General features: G+C 45.1%; 1 protein-coding gene and 1 non-coding gene across 2 annotated transcripts in view; one reads left to right on the top strand and one right to left on the bottom strand.

The window, feature by feature from the left end:
- Nucleotides 1-23719, bottom strand: part of BBS1 (Bardet-Biedl syndrome 1) — a 61886-nt gene that overhangs the window by 20929 nt on the left and 17238 nt on the right. The window contains exons 5-8 of the mRNA XM_066582279.1: nt 23162-23208; nt 21744-21782; nt 21567-21639; nt 7712-7843 (exon numbers count right to left, since the gene is read on the bottom strand). Of these exons, the coding sequence (XP_066438376.1) occupies nt 7712-7843; nt 21567-21639; nt 21744-21782; nt 23162-23208 (291 nt within the window). The remainder of the gene's footprint in view (nt 1-7711; nt 7844-21566; nt 21640-21743; nt 21783-23161; nt 23209-23719) is intronic.
- Nucleotides 17443-17514, top strand: TRNAH-AUG (transfer RNA histidin (anticodon AUG)). The gene has a single exon. It is a non-coding gene; the product is annotated as a tRNA-His (tRNA).

Raw genomic sequence — 23719 nt, 5'->3', positions numbered from 1 at the left:
AGTATTATATCGTCCGCATGCAATCCTATCTTGTCCTCTCTGGGGCCGATCTGGATCCCCCTGTATAGTGTGTGTTGTCGAATTTTTAGTGCTAGGGGTTCTATAGCGATCGCGAATAGAAGGGGGGAAAGTGGGCAACCCTGTCGGGTTCCCCTGTGAAGTGGGAGGGAGGTGGAGACCAAGCCGTTTGCCACTACTCTCGCCGTCGGTGCAGTATATAAGATGGAGACCCACCTGATGAACGGCTCCCCGAACCCAAACGTCCGCAGAACTTCCATCAAATATGGCCACTCCACTGAGTCAAATGCCTTGGCGGCATCCAATGAGGCCAGGGCCCATCCTTTTCTCCACCTCCGTCCCACCTGCGTAATTACCTGCGTTCTTCTGATATTATCGGACGCAGACATTCCCGGAATAAATCCGGATTGGTCCGGGTGTAGAATATCCTTAATTGCTTGGTTCAGCCTGAAAGCCAATACCTTGGCGAGGATTTTATAGTCTGTATTTAAGAGGGAGATAGGTCTGTACGACCCACACTCCTCCGGGTTCTTTTTAGGTTTTAGTATGAGGACTATATTAGCCTCTAACATCGACTCTGGAAGACGTCCTTTCTCAAATATATCCTCATATAGTGAGAGTAGTTGTGGTGTTATTTCCTCTCTGTACTGAAGGTAAACTTCCACTGGTATGCCATCTGTACCCGGGGTCTTATTTTTTGCCATGCCCTCCATTGCCTCCTGTATTTCTTCCATTGTGATAGGGCCATCTAGTAGGGATCTATGTGCTTCTTGTATTACTGGGAATGTTATGTTGGTTAGGTAGCTCTAGCTCTGCTGGGGTATAGTTAATCTGGGACTGGTATAGATCTTGGTAGAATTGTTGAAACCTTTCTAGTATATCTTGGGGGTCTGTGAGTACTGTGCCCTCGGTTGATTTGACCCTTAGTATAGCCGGGGAAGTAGTCTCTTGTCGGGCCATATATGCTAACAGTTTACTGGACTGATTACCTAGCTCGAAAAAGGACTGGCGGGTGAAGAATAGTCTCCTCTGAGCCTTCTCTTTCAGATGCATCAGATACTCTCTACCTACCTGTAGCCATTTATCTCTTTTATAATTTGAGGGACGGGCTATGAATTCTTTTTCTAATTGTTGGCATTGTTGCGCTAACTGTTCCTCCTCTTTAGCTGCGGTTCTTTTAATGAAAGTGATTGAGGACTTAAAGCATCCTCTAAGGTATGGCTTAAAGGCTTCCCACACCAGCGTCCTATCCCGGCTCTCCTCATGCGCCTCGTAGTATATCTGAATTTGGTCTATTATTCGGTCATTTGGGCCAAGCAGTGAAAGCCAGAACGGGTGTATCCGCTGATTCCTAATTGCAGGGGGGCCTGGTTTTTTGAGGACCATGCAGAGCGGTGAGTGGTCTGAGACCCCTCTTGGGAGAAATTCTATGGACTCTATTTTTGTAAACAACAAGGGGGATCCAAATATATAATCTATGCGGCTCAGTGCATGATTATGGGCTGCATGGCAAGAAAACTCCTGTTGGTGGGGGTGAAATATTCGCCATAAATCCAGCCATCCCGCCACCGAGATCACAGAGGCCAGTCGGGTCGGGCTCCCGTCTCCCGCCCCCCGAGCACTCCCCCCGAATCTGTCCAGGTGTGGGAGAGGCGAACACGGGGCAGTCATCGCCAGGGGCACCCTGGGGGGAGGGGGTGCTTCCCCCCCCCAGGCCAGCAGCCCGCAGCACAATTAGGCGGCCCTGTTGGGCCCTTTGTATGTGGTATGAAAGTCCCGTCATCTAAAGGGGGGCAAAAAATAATGGTTAGGTTTTGATATACACTACCGTTCAAAAATTTGGGGTCACCCAAACAATTTTGTGTTTTCCATGAAAAGTCACACTTATTCACCACCATGCGTTGTGAAATGAATAGAAAATAGAGTCAAGACATTGACAAGGTTAGAAATAATGATTTGTATTTGAAATAACATTGTTTTTACATCAAACTTTGCTTTCGTCAAAGAATCCTCCTTTTGCAGCAATTACAGCATTGCACACCTTTGACATTCTAGCTGCTAATTTGTTGAGGTAAGCTTGTGAAATTGCACCCCACGCTTCTAGAAGCATCTCCCACAAGTTGGATTGGTTGGATGGGCACTTCTGGCGTACCATACGGTCAAGCTGCTCCCACAACAGCTCAATGGGGTTCAGATCTGGTGACTGCGCTGGCCACTCCATTACCGATAGAATACCAGCTGCCTGCTTCTGCTGTAAATAGTTCTTGCACAATTTGGAGGTGTGTTTAGGGTCATTGTCCTGTTGTAGGATGAAATTGGTTCCAATCAAGCGCTGTCCACTGGGTATGGCATGGCGTTGCAAAATGGAGTGATAGCCTTCCTTATTCAGAATCCCTTTTACCCTGTACAAATCTCCCACCTTACCAGCACCAAAGCAACCCCAGACCATCACATTACCTCCACCATGCTTAACAGATGGCGTCAGGCATTCTTCCAGCATCTTTTCATTTGTTCTGCGTCTCACAAACATTCTTCTTTGTGATCCAAACACCTCAAACTTGGATTCATCCGTCCACAACACTTTTTTCCAGTCTTCCTCTGTCCAATGTCTGTGTTCTTTTGCCCATCTTAATCTTTTTCTTTTATTGGCCAGTCTCAGATATGGCTTTTTCTTTGCCACTCTGCCCTGAAGCCCAAAACCCCGCAGCCGCCTCTTCACTGTAGATGTTGACACTGGTGTTTTGCGGGTACTATTTAATGAAGATGCCAGTTGGGTACCTGTGAGGCGTCTGTTTCTCAAACTAGAGACTCTAATGTGCTTATCTACTTGCTTAGTTGTGCAACGCGGCCTCCCACTTCTTTTTCTACTCTGGTTAGAGCCTGTTTGTGCTGTCCTCTGAAGGGAGTAGTACACACCGTTGTAGGAAATCTTCAATTTCTTAGCAATTTCTCGCATGGAATAGCCTTCATTTCTAAGAACAAGAATAGACTGTCGAGTTTCAGATGAAAGTTCTCTTTTTCTGGCCATTTTGAGTGTTCAATTGACCCCACAAATGTGATGCTCCAGAAACTCAATCTGCTCACAGGAAGGTCAGTTTTGTAGCTTCTGTAACGAGCTAGACTGTTTTCAGATGTGTGAACATGATTGCACAAGGGTTTTCTAATCATCAATTAGCCTTCTGAGCCAATGAGCAAACACATTGTACCATTAGAACACTGGAGTGATAGTTGCTGGAAATGGGCCTCTATTCACCTTTGTAGATTTTGCACAAAAAAACAGGCATTTGCAGCTAGAATAGTCATTTACTACATTAGCAATGTATAGAGTGCATTTGTTTAAAGTTAGGACTAGTTTAAAGTTATCTTCATTGAAAAGTACAGTGCTTTTCCTTCAAAAATAAGGACATTTCAATGTGACCCCAAACTTTTGAACGGTAGTGTACATTACAGTCTCTCTGGCCGTCGTCTGGTGGTCAACCATTCTTCTGCCTCGGATGGTGAAGAGAAGAATCGGGTGCGGTCTCCGTCAATCACTCGTAGCCGCGCTGGGTACATCATAGAATACGGGAGCTGCAGATCTCTAAGTTGCCTTTTAATATTGAAGAACGAGGCCCTTTGCTTCTGGAGGTCCGCCGAGAAGTCCGGAAAGATGGAGACTGTGGCGTTATCATGGCGTAGGGGGTCCTCCCTTTCTGGCAGCTTGCAGGATGTTATCCCTGTCACGGGAATTGAGTAGCTTTGCCAGCAGCGGTCTGGGCGGGGCACCGGGTATGGGTGGCTTCATTGGCACGCGGTGCGCCCGTTCGATGACAAAGACCTGCGACAGTTCTGCATTGGGGAGAAGTTCGCGGAGCCATTTCTCTAAGAATTCTTCCGGTCTCTGTCCCTCGGTTCTTTCTGGCAGGCCGACTATGCGCAAATTATTGCGTCGTGAACGATTTTCGAGGTCGTCCGCTTTCTGTCTCCAGTAGTCGGCCTTCTGCGTAAGATCTCTTATTGCGGCTGACATTGGGGGCACAGTGTCGTCCAGCGTAGATATTCTATCTTCCGTAGCTGTGACTCTTTCTCTCAAATTTTGAAGGTCTTGTCTAAGGAGACTGACATCCATTTTAACTTCGTCAATTTTACTGGTGAGTAGTCGTGGATGTCTGGATTGCTGTCAGTAGCTGGTCGGACAGTTGTTGTAGGGTTTGAACTGTCCCTTCTGTTGGGTTTGGATTAGTATTCTTTGTCGGAGGGGGTGAGCCCCCCGGAGCCGGCTGCGCGGAGTCGGAGCTTGCATCTCTGCGATTTTCGTTTCTGGCAAATGCCTTTAATTTATCTGCTGCAGCGTTCTGCCTGGTAGGCCCCATGCTGCTCTGTCAGAGGTGTTTAGCGGCGTATTCGGTTGCTGCTTGTATTTTATAGTGCTGGATTCACCAGTATACTCAGTGCAGGGCTTACGCACGTGACGTCTGCTTTATTCTCTGTTATCAGCAATAGTGGTCTCTTGCAGGCCTTACGCCCTTGGTTTGGGGGGTGCACTGGGGCTGTTTCTTTGGCCTTTTCTCTGGGTATTGTGGGGGAGGGGGGGTCCCACTCTCTAGGGGCTTGTTTATATAAGGTACAATAACTGCTGCTCCTTTTCTCCCCTTCCCCCCTAGTACACTTAACTGGTTATTGCTGCTGGCGTTGCTTGTCTCCTTCAGGTAGGGGACCTCTGTGTGGTCTTTTCTCCTGGCCCCTCGCCGCCAGGTTCGCCGGCCCAGCCCACCAGGTACTGGTTATGTCAGCCGCGGTAGTGTAGAGCTGTTGTTTGTACTGCTGTGGCTGCCGGCACTCCGGCTGTTTCGCCCGGCGCCCGCTCCCCTCTTTATATTGGTAGAGGCTCGTCGGGCCCGGGTTATTGCCGGCTGAGTCTGCCCCGCAAGATGGCGGCGGTAGCTGCGGCACCACGTGTTCCCCCTCCGGATCCCTGCTGTCGGGGGATACTTTACGGATGTCTCGGTGCCCCGCGGCGCCGCCGGTCGCCCTAGCCTCTCGCCTCCCGCTATGCGGTCTCCCTATGCGGCCTTCCGCTGTTAGGCCCGTCTGCCCCGTCCTCAGGATGGCGGCCGTGTCAGCCGCGGCGCTGCAAGTCTGTCGCCGGCGTCGCTATGGCTGCCGGCGCCACAGACACCTCACCCAGCGCTCGATCTTTCTCCTCTCTGTATCGGCGGGGGGGGGGGGGGGGCGACAGGCTCGAGGAGTCGCTCGCCGATCAGGAGTCTTCCCCACAAGATGGCGGCCGCAGCTTCCCGCGCTCACCCTCAGGATCTTCTTACTGCGGTGTCGGGTAGGTGCCACAGCGTTTCGCAGTCCCGCCGGTGGTCTAGGCACTCCGCTCCTCACCCTCCGCTGTGTGCAGCGCCAGGTCCAGAGCCCGCCGGTCGGCTGGTGACACACGCTCCGCAACGCCGGCGCTCCCCGCTTCACAGGCTCGCCTCTAGCTCCGGTTTCGCTGCTCCTCGCTCGCCAGGGGTAAGTGTCTCGGGGTCCAATCTCTTCCCCCTCTCCTCCGGTGGTGTTCTGTCGGGGTTGGGAGTCCTCAGGATTACTATAGGATTACTGTTTGGTCAGTTTAAGCAGGAGCCCCTCTTACATGCGGCCGGTCAGGTCGGCTGCTTGGCCACGCCCCATATATACAACTTTTTAATCGCTTTTTATTGCGCTTTTTCTGGCAGACCGGGTGACTAAAAAAGTGCATTTCTGGCACTCTATTTTTTTTTTCAGACGACGTTCACCGTGCGGGAAAAATAATGCACTACTTTGATAGATCGGACTTTTACGGACGCGACGATACCAAACTTTTATTTTTTTTTTTACAATTAAAAGAAAACTTTATTGATTTTTTTTAAACTTTACTTTAAAGTCCACCTGGGGGACTACAACCAGCGAGGCTTTGATCGCTCCTGCAGTATGACGTAATGCTATAGCATTACGTCATACTGCCGTTTGACAGGCAGTCTATCAAGCCACCCCACGGGGATGGCTTGATAGGCAGTCTGTTAAGGCAGCCCTGGGGTCTTTCTAAAGGCCGCCGGCTGCCATGACACCTGCACAGCTCCCCCGATCCAACCGTGGGGGGGGGGGGGGCGTGCGGGACCCCCAAACATTGTTCGTGGGATTTAAATGCACGACCTCGCTGCATACATACCCCGATACCATAATGTACGTCCTGGAGCGGGAAGGGGTTAAACAAACCAAAGATGTTTGACCAAGTTAGCGGTGACATCACTCACTCATTCAAACTTCAAACTTCAAATTTTTATGCCTGCCTAAACTGAATGACAAATGATAAGCGAACAAATTATCGCTCTTGATTTAGAGTTGCAGGCAGTGTTTCCAGTGAAATATTATCATTCAGTCTTGCTCAATCCAGCAATAAACTGAACAATAACACTATGGAACAGAAAAAAACATTGTCATGGTGCCTGGAATTTTAGAACTTACTCTGAGTATTTTTGTGCCGCTGATTCCGAAAATAATTTTTGTTATATTTACTTTATTTTCCTGCCAGCAATTGCTTACTGCTAGTACATTTGGTACATATTGCCACCACTGCACAGCACACTTGGTTTGATGAAACAATCTGTAAAAACATTGAAGAGAAATGGAATGCGTTTCGACTACAAATGTAGAAAATTTCCTGCGATGAGCATGGAGAAACTAAAAATGATAATCATTCAGTTTAAATGCAAGCCAACGATTGAACGACGAACAAGAATCGCGCACTTCTCGTTGGTCCTTCAGTTTTAGCCGGCATTAAAATCAGCGCTGGTTCGTGCAGTTTAAACACTGATCATTTACTAATCTTCAAAATGTGAAACACTGAACGATTGTTCTCGTTGAGAATCGTGCAGTGTAAACACACTGCCCAAAAGAGAGTTGGTGATGTCACCTGTTTGTTTGCTCAGGCAAGCAAAAATCTCGTCCCATGTAAAAGGGGCATAAGTCAACCACACAGGGATCGTCCTGTGCTTCTTTAGTCACAATCCTTTCTAGAGATCAGTGGGAACAAAACTGAAAAACATGACACACATGCCAATTTCTTATCATTTTGTCAAACCACTTATTTTAGTTAGCAAACAATTGTGTTGAAAAAAAAAAGCCTAACCCCATCATAACAACCTAAAGGTCCATTTACACGGGACGACTGTCAGGGAAACTATGCCCGACACTAGTCCCTATGTGTCCACGCTCCCGTGCTGTCACATGGGAGCTAGTAATGCTGGCTTGCTTACAGAGCGGCTAGCAGGGGAATGGGGCAGTGCAGGAGATTTCTCTCCTCTCACTCCCCCGCCCCTCTCCACTGACATACTTACACTGAACGATGAGCAATCAGCTGATCACCCATCGTTCAGTTTAAATAGCGGCTGTTCAGTAGTGAACAGCCGCAGTGTTATGTCAATGGAGAGGGGTGGGGGATCGAGAAGAGATAAATCTCCTGCACTGCCCCGCCCCCCTGCTGGCTTCTCCGTGAGCGAGCCAGCTCGGCTAGTTCCCGTGCAGGAACACAGGAGCGAGGATACACAGGGACAAGTGTCAGGCATAGCTTGCCCGACAGTCGTCCCGTGTAAATGGACCCTAAGTAGACCTATTATCTACTTACTATAGTTACTAAGTAAAATCTATGGTATGATAACAATCCAATAAAATTATATCTTATGCTCACCCTGGTTAAAATAGTAAATGCCTCTGGATCCAGTATAAATATTTCTCCGCTTTCTGTTCCTATTACCAGGCAGCACACAGCATCTTCATCTGCCATATTCTTCTTCAGAGTTCCCATACATGTAATCACAGTCTGAAACACAGGCATAGATTGAAACACAGTTGTTCTTTGCAATCCTTTATAAGAAAACATGAGAAAAAAAGTAACCTTGCTAGATACAAAAGAATGATCAGGAAAACACTGGTAATGCAAAGTATATCAGTCTTCAATACATGCCTATGGCCTATAGCTCCCAGCAAAGGCCCATTTACATGCAACGATTAGCGCTCAAAATTCAAGGCGAGGATTTCAAATGATTATCTTTACATGTAAACGGTCAAAATTTGAAAGCAAAAAAGTTGATAAATGGTTCGTTCAAGCGACAATCGTTGCGTGTAAATTGGGCTTTAACACAAACCTATTTTACTCAGAGATGCTCAATTGGGTTTTTTGGGACAAAACAAATGGATCTGGCATATTTGTACCTTTGATGCAATGTAGTAGGCATAAAAATTAGTAAGGTCTGACAGAGATTTTAACTCACATCGTGGATTCAGAGTGCTAACCATTACACCATGGGACATTATGTCTACCCAAAGCTAGTAGTGCTTCCTGTGACTTTTGGCTACATAAAATTAGATTTTTGTACTTACCGTAAAAGAAACTCTCTCATGTCTTGTTTATTGGGGGACACTCCCTAGACCACCATGTGCAATTTTAAAGAGAACACTCCAACAAGGAGGAATATATGTGAAAGTACTAAAAATAGACTGGGTGGGTGTTGTGTCCCCTAATGAAAGAGATTTTACGATACGTACAAAAATCTTGTTTCATAGAATCATAGAACAGTAGAGTTGGAATGGACCTCCAGGGTCATCGGGTCCAACCCCCTGCTCAATGCAGAATTGCTAAACATTTCCAGATCTTTAACTGTTCCTCATAAGACAGGATTTGCAGACCACTCACCATCCTGGTAGCTTTTTTCTGAACTTGCTCCTATCTCTTTTTTAAATTAGAATGCCAAGAACTAGCCCTCCCAGTTAAATAAAATGTTCCCTGCAGTCTCCCCACTTTGTTGGAGATGTGGTGCTGACCAGGGGACTTTATTACACATTTTCTGGGACTGCCCGATGCTGACGGGTTTCTGGTCTGAGGTGTGGCGTATTGCCTCCAAATTCACGGACTTCGCTCTGCCAAAATCACCCGCATTCTTCCTCCTGCATCTCAGTGACGTCCCGGAGTATACCTACAGGCGCTCAGTGGTGAGACACCTGGTAAACACAGCAAGGGCCTGTGTCCCAAAACTTTGGAGACAAACACTACCGCCCTCTATTTCATTGTGGTTTCATCTTATATGCGAGATCAGAGAGATGGAAGAGCTCACAGCATCACTCAAAGACGTTCATGAAAAATTTGCCAAAACGTGGCATCATTGGCTGGAGTTCCAAAACTCTTGATGAATATAAGAATCTTCCTGGACAGAACGTTAGGTAGCTTTCCCAACAGGGGTTTTCAGCCAGTAATTAATTCCCTCACTTCCACGCCTTATATGCCTTCTCTTACGGAATATAGGGACCTGTATTTGTTCTTCTCCCCCTCCCCCTTTTTTTGTCTTATCTGTCTTTGTCTTGTTGCTTTTCTCTTCCCCTCAAACCTTCTATGTTCCCTTTCCTTACCCTTGCTGCAAGTTAAGATACATATGGTCAGGATCTACCTGGTCCAATATTGTGACTGATATTTTGAAATGTTAAAGATGTATGTACACGTATATTTTGTTTTTGTACTTGGTAAATGTTGAATTGCAGTTTTATATGGAAAACATAAATAAAGAATTTAAAAAAAAAAAAGAATGCCCAGAACTGGACGCTGTATTGCAGATGAGGTCTGACTAAGGGAGAGTAGAGGGGGACAATTACCTTACGTGATCTAGAATCTATGCTTCTCCTAATACATCCCAGAATTAGGTTTGTCTTTTTTGCTGCTGCATCACATTGTTGACTCATGTTCAGTCTTTGAGCTATTAGTATATCCAAATCTTTTTCACATGTGCTGCTTATCCCAATTCTTCCCATTCTGTATGTGTTTTTTTCATTTTTCTTGCCCAGATGTAGGACTTTGCATTTCTCCTTGTTACATACCATTCTGTTAGTCACTACCCACTGTTCAAGCTTTTCTAGATCTTTTTGAATCCGGTCTCTCTTTTTTCTCCTAGCTTTGTGTCGTTGGCAAATTTTGATCAGTTTCCCCTCAATTCCCTTCTCCGGATCATTTATAAAAATGTTGAACACCACTGGGCCCGGGACAGAACCTTGTGGTACCCCATTTGTCACATTCTTCCAATTGGATGTGAAACTAGTTGTGAATCCACCTAACAGTTGTTGGTCAAGCCCATATTTGGTCATTATTCAATAAGTATGCTATTAGATACTTTGTCAAATGCTTTATTAAAGTCAAGATATACTATATCTATTGCATTTGCCAGATCAACCCAGTCGGTGATTCTGTCATAGAGGAAAATTAGATCCGTCTTGCATGACTTGCTAGTTACAAACCCATGCTGGCTCTGGTTAATTACTCAATTCTCATCCAAGTTCTTGCATAAATTTGTTCAAAGATCTTTCCTGGTATAGAAGTCAGGCTCACAGGCCAGTAGTTTCCTGGATCCACCTTCTTCCCTTTTTTAAAGAAAGGGACAACATTTGCCCTTTTCCTTGATTAGCTGATGTTACATCTGCTTTCTGAGAGAAACCAGATACAAAATAGGAATTTAAAAGTTTGGCTTTCTCAACATAATTTTTAACTAATTCTTGTCCGTTTCATTGGGGGACACAGCTGAAGACCGTAGGATGGTCTAGAGCACAGGTGTCAAACACAAGGCCCGCGGGCCGAATCCGGCCCGCCACCTCATTTTCTGTGGCCCGCCGGCTGTGCACAAAGTTCCCTCACCTCCGTGCTGCTGTCAGTAGGTGATCTTCTATCGGCTTGTTCTGTCTAGTGCAGACAGTAATAGAGGAGTGCCGATAGCAGACTGACAACAGACGCGGAGGAGGGAAGAAGACTGCAGAGAACATGATCTCTGCAGTGAGGAGAGCGGCACTGAGGAGGAGCAGCTGCAGAGTGAGAGCCTGGTCAGCGCTGACCTCCTCTCACAGGCCCTAACTCTGTTCATGGCTGCAGGCCTGGGGAGACCTCAGTTTGCGTCTATGCGTATATGTGTAGAACAGTATGCATCTGTGCGTATGTGTGTATATTAGTGTGCGTCTGGGCGTATATGTGTAGAACAGTGTGCATCTGTGCATATATACTTAGAATAGTGTGCGACTGTGTATACATGTATAATAGTGTGTATATATATATATATATATATATATATATATATATATATATATATAAAATAGTGTGCACCACTGGCCACTATGGGGGGCCTTATTACCAATCGGGCCACTATGGGGTTCACCTTTACTATACTGTCTTACAATTAGAATCGGCCCTTTGAAGGCAGCCATAAGGCTGATGTGGCCCTCGGTGAAAATGAGTTAGACACCCCTGGTCAAGAGCATTCCATTGGGGAAGAGAAGGGTATAGAAGGATGCATGCAGTCAGTTTATAGCTATATAGAAAATTCTTTGACAGAGGAAGGCACCCGCAGATATAAAAAGTATGCGTCCGGTAAAATTTTGGAAACCTGTGCAAGGAGGTCCATGTAGTGGCCGTACACACTTGAATAGCAGAAACACTTTTGCGCACCGCCCACGATACACCCACTGCCGAAGTAGAATGTGCCACAACATGGAATTAAGGTGCTCTGCCCTAGGCCTGTTCCACCGCTGATTGAATCCAGTGCAAGATAACCAACTTGGAAGCCAAGATTGAGCTATCAGGGTTCACAAACAGAGAATCAAAGCGTCTGAAAAAAAAGCAGTCTGAGAGAGGGAGTTCCTCAAAGCTTGCGCTACATCCAGTTTATTAAAAGCACATTGTCTGGAATGAACCGCAGAGGAACAAATGCAGGCAAAATGATGCCCTCATTAAGGTGGAATCGAATACCACCTTAGGTAGGAAGGAGGGGAAAGGTAATGCGACCAACTTGTTCTGCTGAAAGACAGAGAACACAGGCTTGACCAACAAGGCAGCAAGCTCTAAAACCTGATGGATGAAGGTGACTGCCACTAAGAATGCCACCTTCCAGGCTAGAAGGCAAGCAGGTACGTCACTCACTGGCTTAAAGGGATAAGACTATTATGCATCCAGTACCAGAATAAGGTCTTAGGCTGCCTGCACACGGGCGGAAATCCCGCCGCGGGATTTCCGCCACTGAAAGTTTGCATAGGAGCGCATTACAATACGCACTCCTATGCAGACGGCCGCGGTTTGGCTGCGCGAAATCTCGCGCGGCAAACAAACCGCGGCATGTCCTATTTTTGTGCGGGGCACGCACTCACCCGGCCGCCGGCTCCAGTCTGCGCATGCGCCAGCTGCGCGGCAGCCGGCACATGAAAGAGCCAGGGCCGCCAGGCGTGGGTGAGTATGCGCTCGTCCCCGCAGGCTCTCGGGTCGGGTCCCGTGGTGAGAATTCTCGCTGCCAGATCCGACTCGCTCGTGTGCAGGCGGCCTTAAGCTAGTACTGAAGAATGGCATAAAGGTGCAGCATGAGCAACCCCCTGTAGAAAAGTATAGGCAGACAATTTTGCAGTCAGAGGGTGTTAGAAAAGTATGGAGAGTGTAGATACTTTTCTACTTTAAGGAACTAAGGCTCAAGCCTATAACCAGGACCTCTTGTAGGAAGGATAGAAGGTGGAATAACCAAAAACGCATAGGATGGAAGTTGTATTGTTGGCACCAGAGAAAGAATTTTTGTAAAACGTGATGATAAACCTGAGAGAAGGAGGGTTTTCTAGCCCTTATCATGCTTTCAATGACTGGTTCCGGAAATCCATGGGTTCTCAAGCCACCATGCCGTGAAACTAAGCATGGACAATCTCGGGTGGAAACGAGGTCCCTGCAAGAGAAGATCTTCTTGATGAGAAAGGCATCATGGAGAGTCAACTAACAGGTCAATGAGATCTGCGTACCACGTGTGGCAGGGCCAATCTGAAGCTATGAGAAGCACAAGAGGTGATTCACTGATTTTCATGAGAAGTCATAGGGGAAAAAAGAAGTACGTCCATGGAATTATTAGTGTATCCACTGCTCAAGCTTGAGGGTTCTGAGACTTGGACACAAAGATTGGGAGCTTGCAATTGATTCTGGACACCATGACATAGATATCCTGCTGACCCCACCTTCGACAAAGTGCCCAAAAGACTTCAGATAGAGCTCTCATACTCCTAGATCAACTGTCTCTCTGCTGAGGAAGTTGTCCAGCCCTGGTATGTGCAATGCTGAGAGGGCTGGAAGGTAATCTTTGGCCCATGTTAAGATTCTTGCTACTTCTGTCATGACTTTCATGCTGCGAGTCCCACCTTGAGGATTTATCTACTTGACGGATGTTGTGTTCTCATCTTGGACTGGAACTGGCAAAGGTGTCAGCTATAATATTAAAGGGGTTGTCTCGCGAAAGTAAGTGGGGTTAAGCACTTCTGTATGGCCATATTAATGCACTTTGTAATATACATCGTGCATTAAATATGAGCCATACAGAAGTTATTCACTTACCTTCCCTGCGCTGGCGTCCCCGTCTCCATGGCTCCGTCTAACTTCAGCGTCTAATCGCCCGATTAGACGCGCTTGCGCAGAAGGGTCTTCTGCCTTCGGGTCTGTCCTGCAGCAGCGGCGTTCTGGCTCCGCCCCATTCTACGCATCACCGTGTAGCTCCGCCCCATCACGTGTGCCGATTCCAGCCTCCTGATTGGCTGGAATCGGCACACGTGACGGGGCGGAGCTACGCGATGACGCGTAGAAGGGGGGGGGGGGAGCCAGAACGCCGCGCGTGCCAGACCGAGCCGAAGGCAGAAGACCCTTCTGCGAAAGCGCGTCTAATCGGGCGATTAGACGCTGAAGTTAGACGGAGCCATGGAGACGGGGACGCCAGCGCAGGGAAGGTAAGTGAATAACTTCTGTATGGCTCATATTTAATGCACGATGTATATTACAAAGTGCATTAATATGGCCATACAGAAGTGCTTAACCCCACTTGCTTTTGCGAGACAACCCCTTTAAGTGATGAAGTGACAGGAGACCGGTCCGAAGTTCTAACACATTTACTGGTAGTGTAGTTTCTTTTCTGGTCCAAGTGCCTTGCACTGTGGGATTTGGCAGAGTACTCTTTCCAGATGAAAAGACTGGCAGACGTGGTGAATACCTGCCATTTGAAGGTGAGAAAGGAGTGTCCTAGATGGATCTGTGGGAAATTAAGCCACCAAAGTAAGAGCGTTGAAGTTGCAGAGGTATTCAGATCTTTTGATCAAGAAATTCCATGGATTTGTTTCCCTTCAAGAGAATGATCCACTGGAGAGTTCAAACATGAAAATTGACTGAAAGGAATTTCCTCGAAGGAGGAGACCATCAGCCCCAGCACTCTCATGTAGTGGCTAATGGTCATGGGATGCTGATTTTGCAGCGAGTGCAACTGCTTCTGAAGAAGTATAAAGTTTCTTTGATGGACATAGTACACGGACCTGAGTGGTGTTGAAGGATAGACCCAGACATTGCAATGGTGAGAGGGAAGACTTGGATTGGTAGATTATTCATGCGAACCTGGACAGGATGTTCAATGTGATGTGGAGACTCTAGGTTGTCCGGCCGGGTCGGGGCTTTTACCATGTCGTCTTTGAGATAGGGAATGGACACTATGCCCTTGAAGTGAAGGAGAACCATCACTGATGCGAGAAGCTTTGTGAAGACTCAGGGGGCTGTGGCCAGGCAGATTGATGTTGATGGATGACAAAAACTTTTACAGTTCCATAGATGCATTGATGGATCTCAGTGACTGCATGTGGAAATGTTGGACTTTGACATACTGATTCAATATCCTCAGGTCCGGAACAGCCTGACAGTGCCATCCTTCTTGGATGGCACGGAGAGACTAAATTAGAAACCTGCAAACTTGAGAAGGAGGAACTGGAATGATGACGCCTTGAGACTATGGTTCTGTCCTTCTGCTCTTGCTCTTCCTCAGCCCCTCCCCTATCTTAATGATAGCAGAAGGGAGCTGTCAGTCAATAAGGAAGGGGAGGGGCTGAGGAAGAACAAGAGCAGAAGCACAGGACAAGCCTGAGCGGAGCTGCCCATCTATTAGACACACACAATTATTTCTCCTTTGGCAAAGAGAAATTCCTGCAACTCACAGGGACTGCCATGGGCAGTAAAATGGCACCGCAATATGCCAACCTTTTTATGGCAAAACTGGAGAGTGACTTTCTGGCCTCTTGCCCCAGCAAACCATTGGCCTACTTCCGCTACATTGATGACATCATGATCATCTGGACCAACACCGAACAAGAATTAATAAAATTCCATGAAAGATTCAATGCATTCCACCCACCATAAAACTGACATTAAGCTACTCGCATACAGAAATCAACTTTTTGGACACCACCATAAAGATTTCAAACAACTCAATACAGACATCCCTATACCGAAAACCGATTGATCGGCCTACATAACTCAGATGGGACAGTTTCCATCCTAAACACATCAAAAAGTCCATTGTCTACAGCCAGGCCATCAGATACAACCGGATCTGCTCCAACCCAACGGACAGAGAGGAACATTTGTACCATCTTAAAAGAACATTTATAAATCAGGGCTACCATCCCACCTCAATTGATGACCAAATCACCAGAGCCACCAGGATACCCAGAAATCAACTACTCCAATACAAGGAGAAGGAAAGAAACAATCGTGTGCCTCTAGTAGTGACCTACAATCCGCAACTAGAGGTACTAAGGAAAACCGCAAGAAAACTCCACCATACCCTGCACAAGGATGACCGTCTGAAAACCATATTCCCGGACCCTCCGCTTCTGTGTTACAGGCAACCTCCTAACTTGAGGAACTTTATAATCAGGAGTGCATTACCCTCTGACACACAAAAAGGAACTTATCCCTGTAATGTAAGGAGCTGTAAGACCTGCTCACATGTACTGACTGCGGACAGGATACGGATCCCCAACACACAGCAGGACTATAAGATCCCAGGGACATTTACATGTTCCTCGTCCAATGTTGTGTACCTGATCCTGTGCAGTAAATGTCCTGTTGGGGGTCTTTATGTTGGAGAAACAGGACAGAAACTGAAAGCCAGGATGAGATCTCATCGCCACACGATTGAACACAGAAAAAGGGAATTACCTGTGGCCGAGCACTTCTCTAACCATGGACATGACATAGGAGATATGAGGGTTTTGATATTGAAGGTTGGTTTCAAGTCACAAAACCACAAAAGAATTTGGGAATATAAATTGATAACAACCTTTGACACGCTGAATACTGGGTTAAATTATTCCCCAGGATTTATGCGTGAATGGGAAGTGTGAGACATTTATTATACAGATAAGACCCCCATCAACAGTAATTCAGGGACCATAAACTTTCACTCCCTTATCAGTGTTTAGCTCAAAATGTTTGTGTATCTCTTGTAGCAATTCAAGCCTGATGACCTCCCCCCCTCCAACAGTAATTTAGGGACCATAAAACTTTCACTCCGCTATCAGTGCCTAGACAAAAAAAGTTTGTTTGCTGTTGCAGAATTCCTTTTAAGTGCGAACCAATCACATTCATATCTGTGCCTTGTCATAAGTATGTATGTTATAAGTGTGTATAAATATGCATGCCTCTTCAGATCCAATCCATAAGCCTGAAGAAGAACCCTGCGTTGGTTCGGAAGCTCGCTATTATTACATCATGTATTTTTGTTAGCCATTAAAAGGTATCATATCCACAAGATTACGTCGTTTCTCTTGCTGAGAACAATCACATTTTAGACAGCCTGAGGCACATCTGCACACGGGGCAGAAGAATAAAGATTTTTTTCTGTGATGGAAGCTTTGCTAGAAGAAATCATGGTATGATGCCCCTCCACTTCTGGGTGCTGATTTAGCAATCCTAATAGTTAGTAGGGTTAATTTCACGTCAGATTTCCTTTAAGAAAAAAAAATTGGCTGTTGATTGACTTTTTTTTAGCACCTTTAACATATGACATCTGCAGTACACAAGTCTGCATATCAAAAGAATCTGGCAGATTTACCAATGTAAGTGCACCTATACCTTAACATAAAAAATCATCAATACTTGTGTAGAAAACCTTTGCGCAACAGTTAATCGTCGTTAGTATAGTGGTATCCCCGTTCGTCACGCAGGACACTGGGGCTTGATTAGCTGATGAGGAGGCCAATTTGGTTTTTCCACCACCTCCATGCTAGTAACATTTTATAATACCTTTTAGTGACCATGAAAGGGATGTGGTAGTATAATAGCCTCTCTTCAATCAGTAGGGCTGAATGTTTTATCCCAATTGAGCATAGCACCATGTCTCATAGCACCAGCACTGCATTGCATCACATTTAAATGAAATAGGTCTCTATTATATCAAGGAACTTGATAGAAAAACAATTTAAATAAAACATTAAAAAAAACCCTCTAGAAAATACAAGAAAATATTTACCAATTACTCAAAAGATCTGTAATACAACAGCAATAGTGATCCTTTGAGTTTCCAGACAGGATACACTGCATACACTAATCATACACAAGGTTCCATGGGGTAATGGTTAGCACTCTGGACTATGAATCCAGCGATCCGAGTTCAAATCTCGGTGGGACCTTAAATTTTAATTCTGAACTAGCCAGACACTTGAATGTTCTGAATGCAAATGGAAAAGTCAGGAATTATTCCAATTTTTTTCTATACCTTTATGTATTCAGTCAGCACTACCTCAAAAAAAATCATTTCTGCAACAGCTTAACCCATCAGAAAACAAAAATTGCATTAGGCTGGGGTCACACGGGGCGGAATCCCGCCGGAAATCTCGCGGTCTGGCCGCAGCAAAAACCGCGAGATTTCCGCCGGGAGAAGCGCCGCGGAAAAACCCGCGACAGCTTTGAAGCGGCCCAGCCGCTCGCTCTTCCGCTGCGGCCAGCGCTCCCATAGAGGAGAGCGCCGCCGCAGCGGAATGAAAAAAGAAATAGACATGCTGCATATTGTAAAGCCGCGGTTTCAGCCGGATTAACCGTCCCATGTGGACGAGATTTCTGAGAAATCTCGTCCACATGGCTGGCAAACCCCGAGATTAGCGGCCGCAGGCGGATTTGCCGCGCAGAAATTCTGCATGGAATTTCCGCGGCAAATCCACCCTGTGTGAACCCAGCCTTAAAGTTAATTGTCTTTCAATTGTACATGTTTCTTAAAAGGAGGCCAGTTAGAAAAAAAATATACACTATATATAGCAGACTGAAAGCCTGAGCTGCATTGCCAAGATAACATCTGCACAAGGTTTTCTCATTTTTCATGGGTGCTAAAAGTGCTTTTTAAGTTATCTGGTAGGTTTATTTTTAAACGAAACAGTATTTTAAGCATTATAGGAGGTAGAGAAAGCTAGAATTAAAAAGGAAAGAAAGAAAAAAAAAAAAAAAGAGAAGAAGAGGTCACAAAAAACTACCTACGCGTCACGCGTGGATAATTACCACTCTACTAACGAGGACTGGCTAATATTAACCACTTGATGTGAAACTACCACCATAACAACTAAACAAGTGCATCCTTATGGTACCTGCAGTAGGTTGTATGTACAAAAAAAAAAAAAAAGAATTAATTTTGCTTTATTGCACCCTGGTGGCCAATCCAGTGAACTACGCCAACCGCAATATGTCGTATGTCCATGGACCAATGAGAAACCGTCAAACTTTCTATAGAATGAATCAATATTGTGTAGATCCCTTTCTTTCCGCCAAACCAGCTCTGACCCATCCAGGCATGGACTCCATAAGACCTCTAACAGTGTTCTAAGGCAACTGACACAAACTTCTAGCAACAAATCCACCCAAATCCATCCAAAAAAAATTAGTTTAAAAAAAGTTTTCAATTCTTAAAAAAAATAAAAGGCAATAACCCTTTTGCAATGTTTATAATAAAAGAATCAAAATAAAACACCAAAACATAGTTGGTAACGTTGCGTCCATAAGAGTCTGATCTAGCAAAGTAACGCATTACTTACCCCGCACAGTGAATGTCGTCAGAAAAAACGCCAGAATTGTGATTTTCTTTTTTTTGGAGGAGGGGTGGGGGTCACTGTCTCCAAGAAAAAATGCAATAAAAAGTGACCAAAAACTTGTGTGTACTCCAGAATGGTAGAGGCTATATGATGTCCCGCAAAAAATGAGCCCTCAAACAAATAAAAGTAGTACGGAAAAAAAAATTATATAAATTTGGTATCATAGTAATCGTACTGATCCATAGAATAAAGTTATGTCATTTTTGCTGCCGCGTTTACACTGTAGAAACAAGACCCGCCCCCCCCCCCAAAGATCGTGGAATTTCATGTTTTTTTTCCATTTCGCTCAACTTAGAATTTCGCAAAAGTTTTTCAGTACATTATATAGTACATTAAGTACCCTCAAAAAATAGAACTAGTCCTGCAAGAAACAAGCCCTCAGACAGCGACGGATAAATATAAGAGTTATGATTATTTTAAAGGGGTTGGGAGGGAACCGAAAATGAGAAAAAAAGGGCCACGTCCTCAAGGGGTTGCAGGGTGACTGGATGCATTATCCTGCTTAAAGAGGGAATGGCCATTAGAAAATACCACTGCCACAAACAATGTGTTTTGGCTGCAGCAATGTTTACATAAGGTGATATGTCTTTACAGACATGAATGCTAAAACCGGCTGCACACGACTGGGTCAGATTCCGCATGCGGGAGCCCACAGCGGAACCCGACCCTGTGCCCGGCTGGCATCTGTGTGTACCTGCTTTTTTTCGCCGGCTGCACTAGGTGCATGTTAAAGGGAACCTGTTGTGTACTTTACATTACCCTCACTAAGGGCAACAAAACGTAGTTACAGACCTACGGTTTCTAGTGGTTTGTCACTTATATGCCATTGTCTTGTAGTTTTCGGGCACCTACATGTTCATCTCGTAGTACCTGGCGAAAGATAGGTTAGACTTGCCAATAGGTGAATTTAAAAACTGTGAGCTCCAATAAGGGTTAAAAATATCAAGTGATGTAAAGTGCTGTAGATTATGTATATGCTATATAAATAAAGGTGATTATACTTATTCATAATACAAAACAATGCCCATAAATGACAGACCACTGGAATCAGCGTGTCCCTCACTACTTTATGATGCTCTTGGCGAGTGCAGCATAAATTGCATGACAGTTTTCTTTATTAAAGGGGGAATTTAAAAAAAATAAATAAAAAATTGGCAAAAACCTATTCAGGAAAAAAAAAAGCCGCTGTGTTGTCATCTGAGAATCTAATGTCGTTCTCCTGCATCACAGGCGAGACACTTACCACTATACTAATGAGGATTGCCCAAGATATCCTGCAGACTATATTCAATGTGAAATATGTTGTTTTTTTTTTGCTAATATTCTTTACTATTTTTTAAATACCCTTCAAACATCACTGGATGTACAAATTCTATTTAAAGAGACTCTGTCGCCATTTTTTTGCATCCTTCTCTGAAGGCAGTATAAGGTAGTGATCATCACAGTGATTGTGTGATATGTCTACATTAGTGCAGTAGGTTGTGAGAAATGTGCCTTACAGTAGCAGCAAGGACAGAGGATTACTTAAAGCAGACCTCTATATATCTATGAGCTACAGGCTAGCTACACCCATCCTCCAGCCACGGACTGACTGCTGTCTGTCTATGGCCACCTGCAGACGGCTGGGTCGGATCCCCTGCGAGAATTCTCGTAGCGGGATCCAACCCGTGCCCCTGCAGGGACCAGTGTGGCTCTCACCTGCTCCTGCGGCTCCGACTCTGTGATGTGCTGGTTGCCACCAAGCCAGCGCATAAGCAGAGCGGAGCCGGCGCGCCATGAGTGACATTTCTGTGCGGGTCTCGCAGAGAAATAGAACATGCCGCGATTTGTTTTCTGCGTGTATTTTCATAGGAATGCGTTTTGTATAATCGGCGTGAGAAGCACTACCTTATAGTGCTCTCAGGGGGAGGACTGCAAAAAGATGGTGACAAAAGTCTCTTCAACTCTTTGTATTAGGTCTATAGTAAAAGTAAATTAGTTGTGTGCTAACCGTACCCCCTAAAAGGCAAACAAAAAGTACCATTCAGGGAACCAAAAGAGGCTGCGTCTGAGGCTTACTGACGTGTTGGGGTATTTGATATTCCCATGACTGCAAATCCCCAGTTGCAGAACACCTATACTTCTCTTTTCTCAGTTTTGTAGACAGTTCAGAGAGCTCTGCCAGTGATCATATCTCATGCTCGTTTTACACGGGCCAAGACCTGCATGATTGTCATTTGTCCGAGCTGGTGACGTCGTCATCAGCTCGCCCGCGCGGGCAGCGTGTTCAGACTACATGATTCTCATTGAGAATCATGCAGTTCTCGTGTGCTAATCATTCAGCGTTTCACACTCCAATGTGAATCCCAGAATGATCGGTGCTTAAACTGCACAAGGCGGGACGGATTCTATGCTGGCTGAAACTGAACGCCAAATGAAAAGTGCGCCATTCTTGTTTGTCGTTCAGTCGTTATTTGTGTTTAAACTGAATGATTAGCTTGTTTAAATTAGTTTTGCTTGTTTGAATGATATTCTGAACGATAATCGTTCAGTCTCAGCTTACGTTCAGGATCACTCCACAAGATTTTTCTAACACTACAATGACACAACAGAAATCTAATTGTTACCTGACATTTCAGTGGCAACTGTTTATATGTGTTAACGAAAGCTTCCATCTCCTGTGGATCCAACATGAGGAATCTGTAGTAGAGCAATAAGACATACAGTGAATAGGTCCGGTTGATTGATTTTGGAAAGCAAACACTGATAGCGTTGATTAGAAGTACGGACTGCATTATACATACCTAAGTGACCTGACTGACAGAGGAATCTCTGCTTTATTCCTGTTGGAAGGAAAAACAATACTATGAAAGCTATGTAGGAATTAAAGAGACTGTCACCATGTTTTAGCAGCCTTAACTGAGAGCACCATTAGGTAGCGTCTGTCACACTGCTTACAGTGATATGTCTGCTGTGTGGCTCTGTGCAGTAGTTTTGAAGAAACTTACAGAACTAGTCCTGGATATTGATGAGCTACACGCACCCTGCCCTCCAGCCAATGATTGCCAGGTCTCTATGAACAGTATTAGACAGTCAACAGTCAATCATTGGCTGGAGGGTGGGGTGCGTGTAGCTAGCTACAGCTCGTGAATATCCAGGACTACTTTAAAGCAGTCCTCTATGCGTTTGCTGCTACTGACAAAAGGGATATTTCTCAAAAACTACTGCACAGATCTATACAGAAGACATATGACTGTAATCGGTGTGACTGTCACTACCTTATGATCCTATTTGCCTTGGCAGCAGCTGCCTGACACTAGTTGCTCCAGTTAAGACGTTAACTTAAATCCCCAAGTCCTTTTCCATAAGAGCTAACACTTTGAAAACCACCAAAGCAAGTAGCAGCTTACATAGAACTGACTTATAAGGGTTCCAGGCAGAAGCAGGGATTGCTGACCACATATTGTAAAGTTTATATTTAACTTGTTTTCTGTTAGGCCATGTTCATCAAACCGGATGTCGATTTTTTTCAGAAACTATGCATCAGAATTTGAAAGCTAAAACTCAGATATATTCATGGGTTAGACAGCAAATCCCCACATGAATTAGCCTGATTGTAATTCAGGGCAGCCAATTAGCAGTGCAATCCTCATTCTGCATGTTTTTTTCCTGAAGTAAGTGAATGGGATATAAAATACGTTGCCAGCAGAGCGTCAGCTGATTCTGTCAGCATTTAGGCTTGGAATCCAAACCTAAAAAGTCGTCAGAATCCTGAACATCCATATACAGTTTTTGCTTGCTGGTGCATTCTAATAGGAGGACGCCTTCTAGATGCCATGGGTGAGGGATAGTGATGGAGACCCTGTGAGTTGTGAACCGTGAGGAACTGTATGTACCACATGTGTTTGCTGTGACGTAAAATAAAGTGGTGGAAGCCAGAGTTTAAAGAGATCTGAGTCTCCTGAGCCCCTGTGCACGTGGTGCCAACCATTCTGAATGGAAAAGATGGTGATCCTATTGGCGAATAACCCCATGGCTGCCACACTAATTATAAGCATAACCCTACGTATCTGATCTACTGAATAATATGAGATATAAAACAAATAGTCTTAGTTAAGACAATTAACAAATTTTGCTTTTCCAAAATACATTAGAGCTCAGTCAGTCTTTATTACACCAGTACTGTCTGAATGATAGAGAACAGACCAACATTGCTTCCTACCTGATTCCGTCCAACATCTCCTTCAGCGTCAAGGGGTCAATTTTGTCCTGTGAGAGATAGCAAAAAAAATATTTTTTTTTTCAGTCAAAATTTGTTCATGAACGTTACAGCATTTGCCATTTTTGTTTCATCTCTTTAAATCTGGTAAGCAGGACGCAGATAACTGTATTATGAGCCATACTACAGAGATCTTCTCGTGGCGTAATTTCTTCAGTCCGATTCCATATCAAAATTCTCCATATGATATCAGAAGGGCTCCATGGAAGTCGATGTATAGAGTAGAAGTATTCCGTTTCTCCATACAGAATAATTCAACTCTGTATATCAAGTTCCATGGAGCCCTTTTGATATCGTATGGAAATTTTTAAGATGGAATCAGACTAAAAGAATATTACGCCATGAGAAGATCTCTGTAATATAGCTCTATGAAGGCACCATAAGGCCTCATGTCTACGGGCAGGTCGGAGTCCGGCTGCAGGAGCCGACCCTGCCCCCGGCCAGGGACCTTTTTTCACCTTTCCAGGTCTTCTCCCACCTGTTCGGATCTTCTTTCTTCTG

The sequence above is a fragment of the Eleutherodactylus coqui genome, chromosome 11 (genome assembly GCF_035609145.1).
Source record: "Eleutherodactylus coqui strain aEleCoq1 chromosome 11, aEleCoq1.hap1, whole genome shotgun sequence".
In the NCBI taxonomy this organism is placed as follows: Eukaryota; Metazoa; Chordata; class Amphibia; order Anura; family Eleutherodactylidae; genus Eleutherodactylus; species Eleutherodactylus coqui.
This window is presented reverse-complemented; position numbering and strand designations above follow the sequence as displayed.